Genomic DNA, 22,235 nt, shown 5'->3' with positions numbered 1-22,235 from the left:
AAAGAGGCCAGCTTTTATTTTGAGGAAATAAAACCCAAACTAACAAATAAAATAAAAAACATTCTACATTTCCAACAAGGGCTCAGATGGCACAGTATTGTTTTATGCTAGAGACCCTGGTACTGAATATCAGCTGTGTTAACAGCCGGCGGGCATCTACACAGACATGATTGACTATGTCTAAGAGGGATTGCTGAAACCCTGTGATGGATTGCTGCTGTGTCCAGAGAATTCCTGCCTGCCCAGTGTGTCCAAGTGAAATCAGATCCAAGGGTAAAAGGTAAAGGGTAAAAATGAAACAAAAAGAAAAAGTATTTGGAGGATTTGTCTGTTTACAAACACTTATTGCTTATGCAATGCATAAAATCAAGCACACAGTGACATAAAATATTAATCTTACAATATTTTGCCCACTAATAAATCTAAAAAGTCCTGCTAGGTAAGCTGAGAAGTGGTGACACACAGCAACTCTTGGGTCTCACCACATATGTTCAACGAGTTCAATATCAGGACAGGGCCATTCAAGGACATCTGCTTTCCTCAGTCTAAACAACTCCACTGCTGGTCTGACAGTGTGTTTTCATGAGTTTCGATTTTCTAGCTGAGGAAACCTCATTACTTAGCACCATGTGTCATTTATTTTTCCATCAATTCTTACAAAGCTGCCAATTCCAAAATTATTTATATTATTTATATTAGTTTATGCTTCCCGATATCATATTTTACAGTAGGGGTATTTTATCTGACTGCCATTCTTCATGCAATTAAGTCCACAAGACCTTTTACAAGTTTGTCAGAAAATCCTTCTAATTAACTAAAAAATATATACATAAGTTATAAACACTGCTTTTTTCTTTCACAGTAGCCTTTTGTTAGTCTGTACCAGACACTGCAGCCTGTATGTCCTCTTAACCGACCAATAACCTGTCAGCGGTTTGTGGCTTGCCCCCCCCCCCTTGGACCACTGTAGGTGGCTGCTAACCATGGCCCTCTGTGAGCACCCCTTGCTCCTTCTGAAATCTTCAACCCAGTCATATGACCATAACAATTTAACCCTTATTAAATTTACTCAGGTCTTTATGCCTGATGCATTCAACCTGTAACTACCATCAGCCCAAAATGTATTATGGGTACAGTGGTAGCCTAGTGGGTAAAGCTTTGGACTATCAGTTAAAAGGTTGTTAGTTTGTTAAAAGGTTCTGCTATGCTGCCACTGTTGGGCCCTTAAACAAGGCCCCTAACCCTCTCGGCTCCAGGGGCGCCATACAATGGCTGACCCTGCACTCTGACCCCAGCTTTCAAAACAAAAATTCATTATGCTGTAAATCTGTATATGTATATATGACAAAACAAAGGCATTTTATTTATTTACATGACATGACATGCACTTTTGTTACAAAATAGGCATTACTATGCACATTTTTAGGGGTTAGGTCTGTTGTTTTGGCTGCCTGGTGTATAAAAAATCTCAAATTATATACATCCAACAAGACTCATATACAACAATTATGTTACTGTTGTACAGATAAACCTAAAAATAATGAAACTGGATTTTAAAAAGGTAAAAACAAGCAGCACATCTTTGAATGAACAGGTTAAAAATAAACTGTGATTAAGAATGAAAGAAAAGGAATGACTGAAGTAATGTGTGAGGCAGGCACCACTTTCTTCTCAATTCCCTTCCAATCCTTCATTTTGTGTAAAAATGGAGTTTGAGACTAAAACTTTTTAGCGGGTTTGTGATTAATACTCACCGAAGACAGTTCTGGCAGGCACAGATTCCTTATTTATCCAGAAGGACACTTGGGAGAGGATTACTGTCATGATGCAGGGGATGTATGTCTGAATCATGAAGTAGCCCATTTTCCGTTTCAAGTGAAAGTAGACAGTCATCACCACGTATTCACCTGAAAGACAGCGATAAACAGGAAGCAGTTTATTAGTCTGAATTAGGTCAATAAACGTGGTGAAAATATCTGCAATATGTAAGCGCCTGGGGTGTAAGTGAGTTATTCACTCGAATATTTTAATAGACACATTATCAAGCAACACAGTGTAATGAGTAATAAGAAGTAGGAAGGTGCAAGTTGTTATTCTGTTTTTGGGATAATGTTATGTAACTGAAAATTGTATTAAAATGTATTGTGAAGCAAAGTGCTCTATGTTTAAGATAAAGTTTACGCTTTAGTGAGTTCTAAAATGAGAAGTTTCCCTCCAGTAATTTCAATAATAATACAAAAGGAAAAAAGAAAAATGCATGAAAAATATCTCCCAATCATTTTCCTCTTCTGTTCTGTGCAAATGTGTGAGCACCCCTTGGTTAGTAACACTTCCTTTGGCAGATTTCCTATTTGGTCTATTACCCACAGATTTTCAGTGACCAGGGGACTGAGGGGGCCATTCCAGAAACTTCAGCTTGTGCTTTTTTAAACAGTTCATTGTAAATTTAGAGGTACGTTCGGATCGTCCTGTTATAGAAGCCCACCTCTTTTAAGCTTAAGTTTTTTTTAACTGTTTTAGTGATACAAATTGCAGATATTTAGTGGAATCCTTTCTTGTTGCTGTCTGTTGCCCAACTTAACAGCATTACATAACAGTGGTAGCCTAGTGAGCATAGCTTTGGACTATCAGTTGAAAGGTTGAGAGTTTGAATCCCAGCTCTGCCATGCAGCCACTGTTGGGTGCTTGAGCAAGGTCCCCAAACCCTCTCTTCTCCAGGGGCGCTGTACCCCAGCTTCCAAACCAGCTGGGATATGTGAAAAAAGAATTTCATGCATACATATTTGTATGTACAGTGTATCACAAAAGTGAGTACACCCCTCACATTTCTGCAAATATTTTATTATATCTTTTCATGGGACAACACTATAGAAATAAAACTTGGATATAACTTAGAGTAGTCAGTGTACAACTTGTATAGCAGTGTAGATTTACTGTCTTCTGAAAATAACTCAACACACAGCCATTAATGTCTAAATGGCTGGCAACATAAGTGAGTACACCCCACAGTGAACATGTCCAAATTGTGCCCAAAGTGTCGATATTTTGTGTGACCACCATTATTATCCAGCACTGCCTTAACCCTCCTGGGCATGGAATTCACCAGAGCTGCACAGGTTGCTACTGGAATCCTCTTCCACTCCTCCATGATGACATCACGGAGCTGGTGGATGTTAGACACCTTGAACTCCTCCACCTTCCACTTGAGGATGCGCCACAGGTGCTCAATTGGGTTTAGTCCATCACCTTTACCTTCAGCTTCCTCAGCAAGGCAGTTGTCATCTTGGAGGTTGTGTTTGGGGTCGTTATCCTGTTGGAAAACTGCCATGAGGCCCAGTTTTCGAAGGGAGGGGATCATGCTCTGTTTCAGAATGTCACAGTACATGTTGGAATTCATGTTTCCCTCAATGAACTGCAGCTCCCCAGTGCCAGCAACACTCATGCAGCCCAAGACCATGATGCTACCACCACCATGCTTGACTGTAGGCAAGATACAGTTGTCTTGGTACTTCTCACCAGGGCGCCGCCACACATGCTGGACACCATCTGAGCCAAACAAGTTTATCTTGGTCTCGTCAGACCACAGGGCATTCCAGTAATCCATGTTCTTGGACTGCTTGTCTTCAGCAAACTGTTTGCAGGCTTTCTTGTGCGTCAGCTTCCTTCTGGGATGACGACCATGCAGACCGAGTTGTTGCAGTGTGCGGCGTATGGTCTGAGCACTGACAGGCTGACCTCCCACGTCTTCAACCTCTGCAGCAATGCTGGCAGCACTCATGTGTCTATTTTTTAAATCCAACCTCTGGATATGACGCCGAACACGTGGACTCAACTTCTTTGGTCGACCCTGGCGAAGCCTGTTCCGAGTGGAACCTGTCCTGGAAAACCGCTGTATGACCTTGGCCACCATGCTGTAGCTCAGTTTCAGGGTGTTAGCAATCTTCTTATAGCCCAGGCCATCTTTGTGGAGAGCAACAATTCTATTTCTCACATCCTTAGAGAGTTCTTTGCCATGAGGTGCCATGTTGAATATCCAGTGGCCAGTATTAGAGAATTGTACCCAAAACACCAAATTTAACAGCCCTGCTCCCCATTTACACCTGGGACCTTGACACATGACACCAGGGAGGGACAACGACACATTTGGGCACAATTTGGACATGTTCACTGTGGGGTGTACTCACTTATGTTGCCAGCTATTTAGACATTAATGGCTGTGTGTTGAGTTATTTTCAGAAGACAGTAAATCTACACTGCTATACAAGTTGTACACTGACTACTCTAAGTTATATCCAAGTTTCATGTCTTTAGTGTTGTCCCATGAAAAGATATAATGAAATATTTGCAGAAATGTGAGGGGTGTACTCACTTTTGTGATACACTGTATATGTACAGTATATATGACAAATAAGGGCATTCTACGTTTTATTCTATTCTAATAGATCCACACCCCCATGCTTAAGAGTTAACAAGGTGTTAATTTCAAAACAATGCTGCTACTTCTTTACCCCAAATATTCATTTAGTAATTGTGACCTAAAATGCTATTTTATTCTCAATTTGACACAATGTACACATTTCTAAATCAATTAAGGCAAACTTTACTTACCATACTATTCTAGACATGTACAATGTGAAGTTTTATAGGCTAAGTACTCTTTCAGACACTGTTTACAGATAATAATAGACTTTAGTTGCATTAAATAAGTTTTATGGCTTCAGGTTTATTATCATTAGTCTTACTGCTATAAATAACTCAACATTATCATTATCCAAAATAAAAGGTTCATAGACATAATGTGTTGTTTGGACCATCTGTTGATGTGAAGCATGTTGTTAGCCCCTAGATATAAATATTACAAAGATGGTGTGATGTTGAAGCCACCACTAAAGTAGCTTCTGTTTCATATGACTTGCATTTATTTTAAAAGGTTTTTTAACATTTGATAAAAATCTTGGAAATCAATTCCTTTTTTCCCTATTTTTCTCCTAAATTACCCTGATTGCGTTTCGCTTCACCTCTACTGATACAACCCTCCACTTTCTGACTGAAGAGCTTCGCAACTGACACACGCCCCCTCCGACACATGCTCAGTACCGACTGCCTCTTTTCACCTGCATGAGGTGAGATCAGCCTTGTGCAAAGAGATCCACACCCTGATCAGCATAATTCCCCAACTCATATGCAGGCGCCATCAATCAGCCAGCAGAGGTCGTATTTGCACCAGTTATGAGGAACCCTCATCCGGCTTGTCCCACCCTGAACAATCGCTGTTCATGTGGCCGCAGCCCAGCCGGATGGCAGAGCTGAGATTCGATACAATGTATTCTAAATCCCAACTCTGGTGATCAATTCCTTTTTTGTTACAAATTTTGTCAAAGTAAAGTATGGCCACTTTCTGATCTTGACAAATTCGATTAATTTAGCTGGATTTTATTGGTGTTTAGAACTAGAGTACTAGCAAGTGTGTACAGTAAGTAAACAGTCATTACTTTTCTGAATTACTACATTTGGCATTACTATGTAATTTAGGATGCTGCCTAATTATTCTTTGCCTAATATTTTGTTATATACCTGTACATCATTTAAAAACTCCTAAATGCTTTATAGGGAGTGGTGTCCACAAACTTTTGGTCCTTATAGTGTACAAGATCTTAGTATTTCGGAAGGAATTATTAACAACATTGACTGTATAACATTAGTGAAGCATGTCAAACTTAGAATTAGAAATAATTTGTCATTTAACTTTCAGTGTGTGCTTGTTTACCTGTTATAGATTTGACCATTTCACTGGAGACAGTTTGTCCAATCAAATCATACTGTACAAGACTGGATGATTCAGGAGGAACTTCCACTGAGTTTTTGGTCCATGTGTAGATCATCTCAGTCTTAGGATAAGCATCTGGAAGACAATGGTTATTTTTAGAGAATTGTTTGGCATTGGATGCAGTGTGTGTGTGTGTGTGTGTGTGTGTGTGTGTGTGTGTGTGTGTCACCAGGCAATGGCAAAATGCCGAGAAAAATAGAGAACGTGTCAAGGAAGAGTGCTGATCTGTTTAAATGTCATACCATTATTTTGAAATAACACAGTTATTTTGAGAGAGATGGCTGGACATGCATGGTGTGTATGTGTGTGTCAGTAATAAAAGTGGACATCTTTAAAAGGAAGGAGGATAAAGTAGTGCTGATCTGTTCAGATGTTGGTGTGGGTATAGATAAAAACTGTCCATAGAATAGAATAGAATGTCTTTGGCATATATACGTACATGTACAGGTGTACAGTACAATGGAATTCTTTCGCAGGGCACCCCTGGATCAGACAGGGTTAAGGGCCCTACTCAAGGGCCCAACAGTGGCTGTGAGACAGAGCTGGGATTCAAACTCTAAACTCTTCAGTTGATAGCCCAAAGCTCTACCCACTGTACCTGATCATGTCAAATGAATAGAATGTGCATACTGAGCATTATGATTCTTTTTGAATGGATATTTGTTATTATTTAGATAAAACACTATTCCAACCCACATTGGAAGTCATTTTCTTTGGTTAGTTGGTATTAGTTGTTGGTATTATACAAAGAGTGGCGTTGTATTGCACCTGAATGCAAGCCAGTAAAAATAATGAAAAATAATGATTAAAAGTTAAAGCTAACACACTGGTTGGGTAGAAAACTCTTATTCTGACAGACTAAAGCAAATACACAGCTAACAAGCCTAAGTCATCACATCCAAAACTGCATCATTTTGTTAAGTGGAGCTTCTGTGTGAAGTTGCTGTTTTTATATATTTACTGTATTGTTACACTAGTGTTTACCAGTGCTGAAGCCATTCGATTAAATTCCATGCACAATTACTTCATCACTGGCCCTTACATTATACTGAAATTCTGTCAAGGTGAGAGTGAACAGTGGTGATGGTGCTTTTTGTATTTATACCTGGGTAAAGCATTTTTACTTCTTAAACAAGGATGTTATATGCTACTACTATCCTAACATTCTACTACCATACTTCAGATTCTGTATCTGCACCAGTGTTTTCTGAAAGTCCTTTAATGTATAAACAATTATATAGGAAACATTTTTGACAGGATAATAGGTTACAATCAGGTTACTGAGGGCACTTCTTCTTATCATGGCTCACAGAAAAACAGTATGCAAATAAGCAGAGGACTTAATCCTAAAAGGGCATCCCAGATTAAATTCTGTGATCTGGAAATTGCTTGAAATTGTCCATCTCTAAAGACATCTCATTCTCTAAATGAGCTTCAAGGAACTGAGGAGGTAGGAGGCTTCTAGATCATCTTCTAGACATAAGTCTTTCCTTCACGGCAGTCTTGTGCCTCCTTGTGCGTAACATAGCCTACAGCGTAATCATTTTTCAGCCGCCACCCTCACATCTGGAGCAATTTGTAAGCAATGGCAGGAACAAAAAAGTGCTTTAAAGTCTTGTCATTTTATGTTTGTTCGTTTGTTCGTTCATTCATTGTCTGCTTTACCAGGCTTTATCCTATTCAGGGTTAAGTGGGTACAGTTCACTGGGCGAAAGGTAGGAAACACCATAGACAGGTTGCCAGTCCATCACAGGGCAAACACACACATACACATATTCACACACACAGTCACACCTATGGCAGTTTTGTATCTCCAATTAATCTGACTGCATGTCTTTGGACTGTGGAAGGAAACCGGAGCACCCAGAGGAAACCACTGTGAACAGCATGAAGAGCATGAAAACTCTACACAGAAAAGACTCAAACCCTTCCACCTGGAGATTAAAACCAGGACCTTCTTGCTGTGAGGCGACAGTGCTACCCATCAAGCCACTGTGCCGTGTCCAAGCCCCCCTCCACTGCATTTTTAACCTTTGCTTTATGCACAGCATCTATATTGTATAAGAAAGACCACAGACTAGCACATTCTTCTTTGACATTTGAATTCATCAGTATCTTCTTTTCACCAGCCAGTGGCAAAGCATGTCAGTTGCCATCTAAATTTGGACGAGGGGTTTACCTTCAGCACTGCATTGCACAGTGCAAATACTCATACAGAAACAGGACTGAAATGAGCAGTACTGTAAAACAGGATCAGCTCATGAACCCAATCCACTGGAGTATTTTTGTATACATCAAGAGCCAAACGAGGTCTGAGTAGATGTCGGTCTGATAGGACTGCCTGCCAGTTTCTGCAGTCCCAATTCCCCTGTCCTCCTTTGAGACCCTCCAGCTTTTTTGTTTCACACTCATTCTCACCCCCATCTCTTTCTTTCTGTCTTCATCTCTTGCTATTTTCTCTCTCTCTTTCTCTTCCTTTCAAAATCACTAGAGTAGTGTGATATAGAGCTGAGAATACACACTGCTCAAGAGAAACAACACACCTGCCGGCACCATGGGTTATGTCTCTGTGCATTTAGAGGCTAAAGAGGTTTAAAATAGTAACAGTAAAGGAATGGATGAGGAAAATCAAAGGACAAAAATGAAAGTTGAAACCCCTTTTACACTGATAGTCGAGCTATTTCCAGTATACAATTTTCACTGAACCCGGTCGAGCTATTTCCAGTATACAATTTTTACTTAACCCAGTCGAGCTATTTCCAGTATACAATTTTCACTGAACCCGGTCGAGCTATTTCCAGTATACAATTTTTACTTAACCCAGTCGAGCTATTTCCAGTATACAATTTTCACTGAACCCGGTCGAGCTATTTCCAGTATACAATTTTCACTGAACCCAGTCAAGCTATTTCCAGTATACAATTTTCACTGAACCCCTTTACACGTTTTCATTTATAAACACTCTTGCGATGATGTGTGAAAGACATACATACTTTTGGCCATTTACTATAAACAAAATAAAAAAACTGGTGTCTAATTTAACACGTATTAAAACTTCATTTTTTGGATTGCACATTGGCTTCAAGCAGTAAGGAAGGGTGGAAACATTACCAGAAGGTCCTTAAACATGATCTTGGATCAGGATTTGTTGGACCAGTCAAATTTCTTTCATTGCTCCTAAGGCCAATTCTAATGCCAGATTCACCGCTGTGGGTAAGGCAAGGAAAGGCAAGGCAAGGCAAAGTTTATTTATATAGCTCCCTAAAACACTGTGGTTGACCAAAGTGCTGTACAGGTTCAGGATACTATGTAACATAAAAACTGCCAAGGATACAAATAAATCCAGTCTTACAGTACCATGGTTCCCAAAACAAAACACATATTAAAACTATTAATTACAATCTCTACACCCCTCAACCGGTGTTTTTTTTATGCATTTTCTCCCAATATTAGTGCGTCCAATTATACCCAATTGCATTGTCACACTCCCCTCCGCCCCTCCGACACGTGCACAGTAGCCGACTGCATCGGGGCGAGTTCATATGCTGATCAGCTTTGTGCATGGAGAGTCACACCCTGATCAGCATTATTCCTCAACTCTGTGCAGACGCCATCAACCAGCCAGCAGAGGTTGTAATTGGCTCAGTTATGAGGAGTCCCTATCTGGCTTGTCCTACCCTATGAACAGCAGCCAGGCAAGGCAAAGTTTATTCATATATCACCTTAAAACACAACCGTGGTTGACCAAAGTGCTCTACAGGTTCAGGATACTATGTAACATAATAACTTACAATACCATGGTTCCCAAAACAAAACACATATTAAAACTATTAATTACAATCGCTACACCCCTCAACCAGTGTTTTTTTATGCATTTTCTTCCGATTTTAGTGCTTCCAATTATACCCAATTGCATTATGCTTCCTCTCCACTGTAGCTGACCCCCACCCCAATTGAGGAGAGCAAGACTGTCACACGCCCCCTCCGACACATGCGCAGTAGCTGACTACATCTTTTCACCTGCACAAGGTGAGTTCATATGCCGATCAGCTTTGTGCACTGAGAGCCACACCCTGATCAGCATTATCCCTCGACTCTGTGCAGACGGCATCAACCAGCCAGCAGAGGTCGTAATTGCATCAGTTATGAGGAGTCCCTATCTGGCTTGTCCTACCCTATGAACAACAGCCAATTGCCAGCCGGATACGATGTATTCGAAATCCCGGCTCTGGTGTGATAGCGTGTTTTACCGCTGCGCCACCTGAGCAGCCATCCTCAACCAGTGTTAAACACCAAAGTGAAAACATGTGTCTTCAGCACTGACTTAAAAACAGTGATTGTGCAGCCCCAATCTGGGAAGGCAAGTTGTTACACAATATCTGAGCAGCTACTGCAAAGGCTCGATCACCTCTGCTCTGATCTTAGACCTTGGTGTTTCCAAAAGCATTCGGGTACCGGACCTTGAGGCTTTCAGAGGAATCTGAACAAAAGTTCTGCAAGGTATGATGGTGCCATCCCATTTAAGGCTTTAAAAACCAGCAATATAAGCAATATAAACCAGCAATAATACCCTAAAATCACTGGAAGCCAATGAAGAGAAGCCAGGACTGGTGCTTTGACAGTGGTCAGGAGTTAACATAGCCACTCTGACTGGTCTGCGACTACACACAAGGATTCAACGCACTGTGTATTGTGACACGGGCATCTCATCACCAGTATTAAAAAGATATGCAATTTAAACAGTTGTTCTTCTGAGTCTTGGCCACTGATGGTGGGTACACACCATAGCTGCCTATCAGCACCCCTTGTTATTTTGGAAAAACTTCAACCCAGTCATTTGGATTTAAAAATTTGGTCCTCACTTAATTCTTAATACCTGATCATATCTGCTGCATTATACATGTGTTCTATGAGTAACTACCATCAGTACAAGACTTTATATCCCTGATGGTGACGTGCACAATTGTTACATTGTGAGGTGGTTCTGATGTTTTTGCTCATCGATGTATAGGTTCCAAAAGCTGTCAAACAGTGAAAACAGAAATGCAATACATTAAAAGGGTTAAAATAAAATTATGCACTAAAATGTCAGTGTGGAGATGAGTGTTTCTGGGAAGGAGGGGGTCAGGACAATGCAAAAAACCATAGTGACCTTCTCAGCTCTGCAGGATCCCATCGGCTCCCTATCTGCCTGCTTTCCCTCAGGCCAACAAAGCCAGTCAGGTTAACTATTCTCCCGAATCAAGATGAAACCTCCTTTGCAAAAAAAAAACGCTTGAGTGTAGCACTCCACAATGTCACACTGTAAAAAAAGTGGGCACCAGAGGGAGGGGCACTGAAAAGCCGCTCTCCAGTAAAGTTTTTTTTCTCTAACTCATGGACTAATTTTATCTCTGCATCTTTTTCTCGGCTTGCGATGATAAAAACGCTCCGCTGCACACCAACCAAGGATTCCTCGATCTGAGATTAGCTTTCTTCTCAGCTTTTTAAGTTTCCTTTTTTGCTGACCGGCCACCATAAAGGCTGGTGCTGATAGAGTAATTCTTTGTACAGATCTAATTTTGAAAAATATCTCACACAGGGAAAGAAAAGTAATTAGAGGAGCTGAATCACATTGTTACACATTGCAAACGAAAAAAAAAATTGTAAGGGAACAGCTATAAAAATCAGGGCTGTTTTATGGGGTGGAACGATGTTAGTCTGGTTCTGCATCAAATTGGTGCCTCTAAATATGAGCCACTGTGATCTCAACTTCTTAACTAATATAGGGCAGTTGTAGCCTAGTGGTTAAGGTATTGGACTAGCAATCAAAAGGTTGGTGGTACAAGTCCAATTACTGCCAGGTTGCCACTGTTGGGCCCTTGCTTAGACTGTACTGTATACTGTCACAGTACTGTAAGTTGCTTTGGATCAAAGCATCTGCTAAATGCTGAAAATGTAAATGTAATATAGATGAATTTATTGATCATCCCCTTCCAAAACCTTTGACAACAATATGTCTCCCTTTTGTTGGACTTTTACTTGTGGATGTAAACAAACTACACTCTACAAGGCTTTCCACAAAGTTTTGGAGTGTGCCTTTGTATTTGTTCCCCATTGAATGTACAGTCTTGCCCTCCAGAGGTGTTTATTATGGCAAAAGCCAGTGGAGTTCTTTTTATACCAAAGTCTTCAATTTTTTGTAAACATTCATGTTGAAACAAGAATGGACATTTAACAAACTGTTCCCACCACAGAGCATAAATATATTTATATATGTACATAAGTTTTGCATACTTTGCATCCTTAAGTGCTTTTAGCTGCTTTAGACTTTGACATATTGGACATTTTGACTAACCGATTGCTAACTAAATTTCCGTAGGATTGTTAGTGTAAGAGACTTTTCTGTGCTGACAGTGTTTAATGTATGTGTTTACATATTGAGTTCATTTTGTCTCTTTGGGAATTCAATAAAGTGTGCTTCTCTACACACGTGATCACATTGAGATTAGCCGCTCTGTAGCCTCAAAAGAATAGGCCAGTGTTATGCTCCCAGTCATTTGTCTATGTACAGTTTATTTCTTACTTTATAAACTCAGCAAACTCTAAAGAAGCCTTGGTTAAACTAGGACCGCCTCGTAGTGCAAATTAACCGGTAAACGTGAGGCACTTGAATGCTATGCGAATGAAAAACATTAAATTGCTAAACACAAACCCTAATTTTTTTATTTCACAGCAAATTGCATATTACACAGAAAAAGCTCATTTCACGGTCTGTGATGCAATTTTCACAGCCGTGAATTAGATATGGCCTTAATTATTAACCAAGCTTTTCTGGGCAACTCATTTAAAATTTAAAGAAATATATGTGTGTCATTTACATCTCAGAGGTTGCCATTTTTTCCCCAAGTAGAGCTGGGTTATTTGTGTCCATGAATATTTCCAGTCATACCTTTGTCAGTTATGATAAATGCTACACATTATCACTTTATACATTGTGAATCTGGAACAGAACTAAACCCAGCCCAGGGTACACAGCATTTAAGTAGTCAAGTAATTATGACTCCACAAAACAGCATTTAAATCAGTGCCAGCAAAAGCAGTTAATTCACCCACCATCATCCAGAGTAAAATATTTGTGCACAGTTTGCTTTTTATTTCTACATTCTTTCCTCTCTGCTTATTAAACGATTTTCTTCTTCTAGTGTAGTTTGGAGTCTTACTATATATGGCAAACACCCAACCCCCAACACCACAATGTTCTACCCTCCCCAAGCAAATTAAAAAGGTGCCCTGAGTATGTGTTTTAATCTTCCAAAGCCATTCTAATGAGAATGAAATCTCATGTTTATCAACACATCCATAATAATTTAGACTATATGGTCAAAAGTCTGTGGACACCTGAACGTGAGCTTCTTGTACATTTTGTTCCAAAAGCATGTAATGAAACTGTGCTCTGTGAGACCTCGTCCCTGGCAGGTGAATTGAAGTGATCAGTGCATGTGTCAGAGGGGGTGGTGACAGTCTTGGCTCTCCTCGACAGGGGGGTGGGCATGGTGGCAGCAATAAAAGAGAGATAAGTTCTAATTGGCTATGACTGAATTAAGTTTGTTCTTATCTACTAATGTTTTAGAGAGTTAAAGAGATCGCTACAAAATACAAATTGTGCATATGCCAGCCTCTAATGGTTAAGATAAGGCAAACGCTTGTTCCTTTTGTATGAAACCAAACAAAGATGTCTTGCTTTTAAACAATATTAGCATTTGTAATGTAAACTCTTTCATCTGTACTAATCAGTGATTTAAATTGCAAGACATTGACACCAACTGTAAACTTAATTCAGACCTACTACAAAACACATACATAAACAATTAGCAAACTTACAGCTGCCAAACTTGAGTGGGCAGGAATGACCGTCCATCGGGAAATTCACAAGCTTCATTGGACATTCTGCACTGATTGTTAGCCTGTGCAGCAAAACACATACCAGCAAACACATAAGCCCAGAAACACATCTGATTTAAAGACATTTTGGCTAATTGATGCATATTATTTTACAATACCTATGCTTAGCAGTAGCTATTAATATTTATTTTACTGGATTTTGAAAGTTTGATTATGCAGTTGGTTATGTAGCTGTTCTGTGCTATTTTAAAGTACGTTTGTTATAGTATACGTAAATAAATACACCTGGATTTTAGTCCAGTAATCAGGTTATTATTTAGCTAATTTTTATAGCTGCTTGTGTACTAAATACCCTAGGCTGAGGCACTGCGATAGACAGCAACCCTGTCCAGGGTATTCCTGCCTTGCACCCACTGTTTCCCGTGGAAAAGTGGACCTAAAGTGTCCATAACCAGCATAATGCAATTATTAAAAAAATTAAAATAAATTTAAAAAAATGATTAGCTAATACACTCTGCCATTCTGTGTGCATGTGCCTCGGCCAGCGAGTAGAGGCCGAATTTGCAGCAGCAGTGAGGTACACCATTGACCTTCCTCTCTCTGGGATGGCCAATTGTGCCTCTTTGACGCATGACCAGGTAGATAGACCCGTTGAGATTTAACTCAAAAGACTAGGATCTCAGCAGTGGTGAGCTAGCACATTTGTCAGTTTTCTTTATTACTATATACTGTATGTTGTATAATTATTGTACCTCATCGTGTAAAGAATTGTGCCATTCTTCATGATGCGGAAGAGTTTGTTTGGGGCGGTAATGTTGTGAGCGACAGATCTTTTGCCATTTCTGAAGAAAGTGTCGGGGGTCCAGACTTTGGTCACCATCAGGTTGTTTAGCCGAAGAATCTCGATCGGCCCCTCGTACCTAAGTCTCCTGTCCACCCACTTCTGTCGGAAAAACACGTCAATTGTGTACTCCTGAAAAACATGAACAAGCAACACAACCAGACACGAGCTTAAATGAATATAATTAATGACATTTACAGACATCTACAGCAGATGGTGCATGACTGCTTGTGATCAGCAAAAATGCCTGTGCTAAAAGTTGATTGTTTGACCCCTCAAAACAAACATCTTGCAGATTTCTACTTTTATTAAGCTCTACTTTTGGTCAGGATAAGGGTGGGTCAGGTACCACCTGAAAACAGATGCAGCAAGGCTGGAAAACACCTCAGGCAGGCAATACAGTGCCTGGCATCACACATGCAGCTACTCACTTACTTATTAGTGACCAGTCCACCCTTTGCATTATTGTAGAACTAGAGTAGCTAAAGGAAACCCACATGGACATGAAAAGAACATGCCAGAGTCCACACAAGTGTCCTAAAGGTTCAAACCCAGATCCCCAGGACCCTGGTATTGTGTGATACCCACACTGCCGTGGAGGTGAATGACTTTACTGTTAAACATTGACCATCTTGTCCATTCTGTGAAACAAATGCGACGCAAATATCAATATATCTTTATTAATTAGGATAAAAATAGATATATCAGTAGTCAATGTAGCAATATAAACAAGGTGATGTATAACTAATGATAGATAATGGTCTGTTTTTTTTTCTTTCTTAATACTGAAATTATGGCATCATTATTCCTGGTCTAACAATTTAAATCAGAATGAAATATGAGTAAATCTGGAGCTGCTTTATCACCGCAGGGACAAACATTGCGTGCTAAATTTGCTTCATTTTTCTGAAAATGTTTCCCTAAAGTTACATGGCTGGCTAATAAGATGAATAAGCTTGTGTACTGGTGTTCCTAATAAAGTAAATTATTTATTCATATACATTATTCTCTGCAGATAAATTTCAGCACCAGAATAAACACAAGAACCCAAACACATATGTTGATGTTGATGTTACATACCATTTCCACATCAGACACTGGTCCAAAACTGGTGACATAGATATCGGTCTTCACCTCAGTCACCGGACCTGTCAGGGGAGAGACAAAATGAGCTATTTTACATGTATGCCAGGTTAATGTAAAGCATGTCTATAAGGATTGTAGTTGTAGTTGGTGTAGTCCACCAACCAAATATTATCCAGCCAACAGCGTCCCATGGGCAGCGTCCTGTGACCACTGATGAAGGTCTAGAAGATGACCAACTCAAACAGCAGCAATAGATGAGCGATGGTCTCTGACTTTACGTCTACAAGGTGGACCAACTAGGTAGGAGTGTGTAATAAAGTGGACAGTGAGTGGACATGGTATTTAGAAACTCCAGCAGCGCTGCTGTGTCTTATCCACTCATTCCAGCACAACACACACTAACACACCACCACCATGTCAGTGTCACTGCAGTGCTGAGAATGATCCACCACCCAAATAATACCTACTCTGTGGTGGTCCTGACCATTGAAGAACAGGGTGAAAGCAGGCTAAAAAGGTATGTAGAGAAATAGATGGACTACAGTCACTGTAAGAACTGCAAAGTGCTTCCATATGGTAAGTGGAGCTGATAAAATGGACAGTGAGTGTAGAAACAAGGACGTGGTTTTAATGTTATGACTGATCAGTGTATTTTTAGTTCATAGTTCAGTATCATGTAACGTACACAGAATAAAACTCTAGATAATAGCTTTTTTTTGGCATAAATGAAAAACAGGGAGCTTAGTAACCCTTAGATTGTAATCTAGATATTCTAACTACCACATAAATCAATAACCTAGAATATTCTGTGTAAACTAAGCATTCAAATAATGTAAAATAACTTATTCCTCAGTATATTTTAATGCTAGGGAGAAAGAAAAACTACAAACAGCTAAACGCTCCACACCTTAGCCCTAATAAAGTGCCAGGATGTATGAATATACATGGTATGCAAATTAAAACTGCCCATATGTTCTTCTGCCCTCCCAACCTCCCCACTTCCCCCACTACCTCGGTTTTGCTGTGCTAGTACTTATGGTGTTTATGCTCAAATGCCTCATTCATGACGTGTGGAAAACTTTGCAGTGCTCAAAGTGCTCTTCACAGTTATTCACACAGTGTTATTAAACTGACACTTTGTGTTTGCAGTTTAAATCCACCATTAAGTACTATTATCATATTGTTGAATTAATTTATTCATTGTATAGGGCACAGTGGGTCTGATGTATTGGGTAAAAAGCAGGAAACACCATGGACAGGTCACCAGTCCATCACAGGGCACACACTCAAACACACAGGGCAATTTTAGTAGCTCTAATTAACCCGACTGGATGTCTTTGGACTTATCAGAGGAAACTGGAGCACCTGAGGGAAACCAACACGAACACAGTGAGAACATGCATCTCCACACAGAAAGGACCTTGGCCATCCAGCTTGGGAATCAAACACAGGCCCTTCTTGCTGTGAGGAAAGAGTGCTACTGCACCACCGTGCCACCCATTCCAATTCCAATAATTCAAGTATGATTAATGTATTGCACTGCTACAGTACATACAGTGTATCACAAAAGTGAGTACACCCCTCACATTTCTGCAGATATTTAAGTATATCTTTTCATGGGACAACACTGACAAAATGACACTTTGACACAATGAAAAGTAGTCTGTGTGCAGCTTATATAACAGTGTAAATTTATTCTTCCCTCAAAATAACTCAATATACAGCCATTAATGTCTAAACCACCGGCAACAAAAGTGAGTACACCCCTAAGAGACTACACCCCTAAATGTCCAAATTGAGCACTGCTTGTCATTTTCCCTCCAAAATGTCATGTGATTTGTTAGTGTTACTAGGTCTCAGGTGTGCATAGGGAGCAGGTGTGTTCAATTTAGTAGTACAGCTCTCACACTCTCTCATACTGGTCACTGAAAGTTCCAACATGGCACCTCATGGCAAAGAACTCTCTGAGGATCTTAAAAGACGAATTGTTGCGCTACATGAAGATGGCCAAGGCTACAAGAAGATTGCCAACACCCTGAAACTGAGCTGCAGCACAGTGGCCAAGATCATCCAGCGTTTTAAAAGAGCAGGGTCCACTCAGAACAGACCTCGCGTTGGTCGTCCAAAGAAGCTGAGTGCACGTGCTCAGCGTCACATCCAACTGCTGTCTTGGAAAGATAGGCGCAGGAGTGCTGTCAGCATTGCTGCAGAGATTGAAAAGGTGGGGGGTCAGCCTGGCAGTGCTCAGACCATACGCCGCACACTACATCAAATTGGTCTGCATTGCTGTCACCCCAGAAGGAAGCCTTTTCTGAAGTCTCTACACAAGAAAGCCCGCAAACAGTTTGCTGAAGACATGTCAACAAAGGACATGGATTACTGGAACCATGTCCTATGGTCTGATGAGACCAAGATTAATTTGTTTGGTTCAGATGGTCTCAAGCATGAGTGGCGGCAATCAGGTGAGGAGTACAAAGATAAGTGTGTCATGCCTACAGTCAAGCATGGTGGTGGGAATGCCATGGTCTGGGGCTGCATGAGTGCAGCAGGTGTTGGGGAGTTACATTTCATTGAGGGACACATGAACTCCAATATGTACTGTGAAATACTGAAGCAGAGCATGATCCCCTCCCTCCGGAAACTGGGTCGCAGGGCAGTGTTCCAGCATGATAATGACCCCAAACACACCTCTAAGACGACCACTGCTTTATTGAAGAGGCTGAGGGTAAAGGTGATGGACTGGCCAAGCATGTCTCCAGACCTAAACCCAATAGAACATCTTTGGGGCATCCTCAAGCGGAAGGTGGAGGAGCGCAAAGTCTCGAATATCCGCCAGCTCCGTGATGTCATCATGGAGGAGTGGAAAAGCATTCCAGTGGCAACCTGTGAAGCTCTGGTAAACTCCATGCCCAGGAGAGTTAAGGCAGTTCTGGGAAATAATGGTGGCCACACAAAATATTGACACTTCAGGAACTTTCACTAAGGGGTGTACTCACTTTTGTTGCCGGTGGTTTAGACATTAATGGCTGTATATTGAGTTATTTTGAGGGAAGAATAAATTTACACTGTTATATAAGCTGCACACAGACTACTTTTCATTGTGTCAAAGTGTCATTTTGTCAGTGTTGTCCCATGAAAAGATATACTTAAATATCTGCAGAAATGTGAGGGGTGTACTCACTTTTGTGATACACTGTATGTACCTGATAAAGTGGTCAGTTAGGATGTATAAACCTAGTCTAGAAGGTTAATTCCGACACAAAATAGCAATTTCTTGCTCACGTTATGTTGGTTTGCAGTTATTTGGGTTGTCTGAATGCATGGCTTCTGGTCTAAAAGGGCCAGAGTACAGCAGTTTTGTCATTTTCCTGCTCAAACACACCTAAATCAACTAATCCGATAATAAACAGGTTCAGTACAGTAGGACAGCAGGGAAATCACCAAACTGTGCCAGTAATTGGTAATACCCAATGCCTGGTAATCTCTAATGTAAGTAAAAACTGTGCCAACTAATCTATCCCTCCATCAATCACAATTCCTCACTCACTCACTCACTTTCTTAACCGCTTATCCAGTTAGGGTCGCTGGAGCCTATCCCAGCTTTTCAATGGACGCAAGGCACACAGTAACACCCTGGACGGGGCGCCAGTCCATCGCAGGGCAGACGCACACACACACACACACACACCCATTCACCTATAGGGCAATTCAGTGTCTCCAATTACCTGACTGCATGTGGGAGGAAACCGGAGCTCCTGGAGGAAACCCACGCAGACACAGGGAGAACATGCAAACTCCACACAGAAAGGACCCAGACCGCCCCACATGGGGATCGAACCTTCTTGCTGTGAGATGACAGTGCTACCCACCGAGCCACCGTGCCGCCCTCAATCACAATTATTTTATTGTATTATTAGATGAAACAGCTGGATGAACATTCTGCTCCTATTGCATTGTTTGAAATCCAGATGTACACAATATATTGTTCAGAATTGATCAGGTGCACTGAGTTCGTGAATGCACTATAGAGTAGTGTGCTAATCAGGTGAAGGTGGGCTACTACATACAACACACACACACACACACACACACACACACACACTTAAGGCTTAAGTGTTATCATGCATTTCATTAAACAAAAACAGACTCATCTACAGCAACAGTACGCAGATCAGATTACAGTGGGGAGAAAAAAACTGCTAAAATCAATTATAATATGAAGCTTCCCTAGACCGGTCATAGTCTATTCACACACACACACACACACACACACACACACACACATACAAACACACACACACCAAAAGATCAAGCTCTTCAAAAATTCATGAAGTAAATCAGCACAACAGCTCTGGTTAAAAACACTAAAACTACTGACGCATATCTGATCAAAATGCAAATATGTTGCTTCCACAAGCACGTTAAATAAGACATCTGCACTAATTCCTGCACCAACAGCGCATTAAACAGATTTTCAGCACGATTACATAATGAAAGTCAGCGAGAACTGTATATGTAAAGGCTTCCATCTAACACAGACCTTTCAAAAAAAGCTTGACAGCTCGTGCTTCACACAAACATCAGCGCTCTTAATTTAGATTATGCTGTAATAAATGAGCTTCAGTTCCATGTCATTTCTGTTAGTTTAGGAGAACACACTAGGAGTTTAGTTATTCCTGCACTGCTGATTTATGCACCTAACAGTAGAACAAGTCTACAAAAATGTGATAATACTCAACCATCATTGGTTCTTTGTTAATTGTTTAAATGGTTGATGGTTTTGAATTAGTCCTACATACTATGTAGTTCACATGATCACAAATGTGTTAAACATAAAATGTTTCCAACAAATTGAATGAAATGAATGTTCATGTTATTATTCACGAGGACTTCACATGGAAATCTACGTGAATATTGTCAAATAAATTTTAAGCACTCCTTAAACTGTATTGCTTTTACAAAAAAATAATTCTTAGACTTTAAGCATTTTCTGAAAGGGTTCTTTTTTGAAATAACAAACACTTTGGTCACATTTATGACAGGACAGGTCGCACATGATTCATTAACTCAAGTCACGAGTAATTTTGCACCTTAATTCACTGAATGTACATGTCTTTGGATTGTGGGAGGAAACCGGAGCTCCCAGAGGAAACCCACACAGACACAGAGAGAACAGAAAGCACAGAAAGCACCCAAACTGCTCCACCTAGCAATCGAACCCATGACCTACTCTCTGTGAGGCTACAGTGCTACCCATTGTTTTGTGCAGTATACCGAAACCATGAGGTCACAACAGCTTGCTTCTTAATGTCTATTACATTGCTTACACAACTTCTAACAGCTAAACTGTGCTGCAAGGTTGCTGGAACGTTTATGAACGTTATGTAACAATATTCAGAAGAAATTTATTGTGTACTGTAACACTGTAATGTCACAATATACTGTTACACACAGTGGTGCTCTTTACATTATTTTCTTTCAACTAATTATGATGCAGCACTGTTGTATAAACTTAACAGACACAATATTTTAAAACTAAACGTTTAAGGAACTGTAACATTTATAAACTCAGACTCAGAATTCTGTTTTGATCTCTGCACTGTTCTGAAACGACACACATGTTCCTTTTACAATGATCTAACGGTGCACATACAACTAGTTATACTGTAACAATATTTAAGTAATCATTTCCAAATTGCTAGACTTTATAAAGATTTTGAACCCTCTTTAAAAAAACAAAGTTCCGTCAGTCTTAAATCTTTCACATTTTCATTAAATTAAACTTTCTATACTTATATACTAATTTTACTGATAAATGCGCGCAATGCTTTGCGTGTTTGATACATACCCCCGAATCCAGGTCTCAGTCTGTTGTCATAGCCCTCCAATAATTGATCCAGGATCCGGGTGAAATTTTCGGGGTATAACTTGTCATCCCTCTTCACGTGGCCAGAGATTATTCTAATGCTGCAAACAGTGGAGACAAAGCGCGCGTTAAGCACACAAGCGCGCACCCATACAGTACAAAATCGACATGAACTAATGTTAGATTTGTTAACTTTAACAACAAATTACTTAATATTAGACCAGATGTGTGCGCCTCGATGTTATAGAGACAAACCACAGCGCACAGAGTAGATACGTGTGCGTAACGCGTATGGAACTCACCAAGCCGTAACGCACAGAAAGTAGAAGAAAGTGGAAATATAAGTAGGGTACATTGCAATCACCGTCTCCTTCTTGGCCAGGAACATCTTTTGCATGCCATACTTCAAGCCCCTTTACATTTTCCAAATGGCCTGTCCTGGGGAAAGGTAGCAGGCGAGATGGAGAAGAATAAAGGAACACCCGCGCAAATGCGCCAATACCATCACATCGAATCTATCGATGGACAGTGAGGAACAGCATCCGTTTATAGTCCAGTTTCTTTCCCATAAAAATACATCCAAATGCAAAACGATGTAGCTTCCGTAGCTGTGTATAAGCCCATTCTTGTGTCCACAGAAGAACGAAATGTTGACTTGTTTCCAGAGCGAAATTCTCCGCGCAAAAACTGGGATGTGAGTCCGCAGTGCTTCAAGCAGATACTAAGAAAGG

The 22,235-nt window shown here is 40.4% G+C and overlaps 1 protein-coding gene across 1 annotated transcript in view; it reads right to left on the bottom strand.

Annotated features, from left to right (window-relative positions):
• Window positions 1–21,901, bottom strand: part of gabra4 (gamma-aminobutyric acid type A receptor subunit alpha4) — a 31,472-nt gene extending 9,571 nt beyond the window's left edge. Inside the window, exons 1-7 of the mRNA XM_063000954.1 lie at window positions 21,807–21,901; window positions 21,487–21,605; window positions 15,633–15,700; window positions 14,464–14,684; window positions 13,691–13,773; window positions 5,768–5,902; window positions 1,755–1,907 (exon numbers count right to left, since the gene is read on the bottom strand). Coding sequence (XP_062857024.1) covers window positions 1,755–1,907; window positions 5,768–5,902; window positions 13,691–13,773; window positions 14,464–14,684; window positions 15,633–15,700; window positions 21,487–21,605; window positions 21,807–21,901 — 874 coding nt within the window. The remainder of the gene's footprint in view (window positions 1–1,754; window positions 1,908–5,767; window positions 5,903–13,690; window positions 13,774–14,463; window positions 14,685–15,632; window positions 15,701–21,486; window positions 21,606–21,806) is intronic.
• Between the last annotated feature and the right edge of the window lie 334 nt (window positions 21,902–22,235).

The sequence above is a fragment of the Trichomycterus rosablanca genome, chromosome 8, assembly GCF_030014385.1.
Source record: "Trichomycterus rosablanca isolate fTriRos1 chromosome 8, fTriRos1.hap1, whole genome shotgun sequence".
NCBI classification, from domain to species: domain Eukaryota; kingdom Metazoa; phylum Chordata; class Actinopteri; order Siluriformes; family Trichomycteridae; genus Trichomycterus; species Trichomycterus rosablanca.
This window is presented reverse-complemented; position numbering and strand designations above follow the sequence as displayed.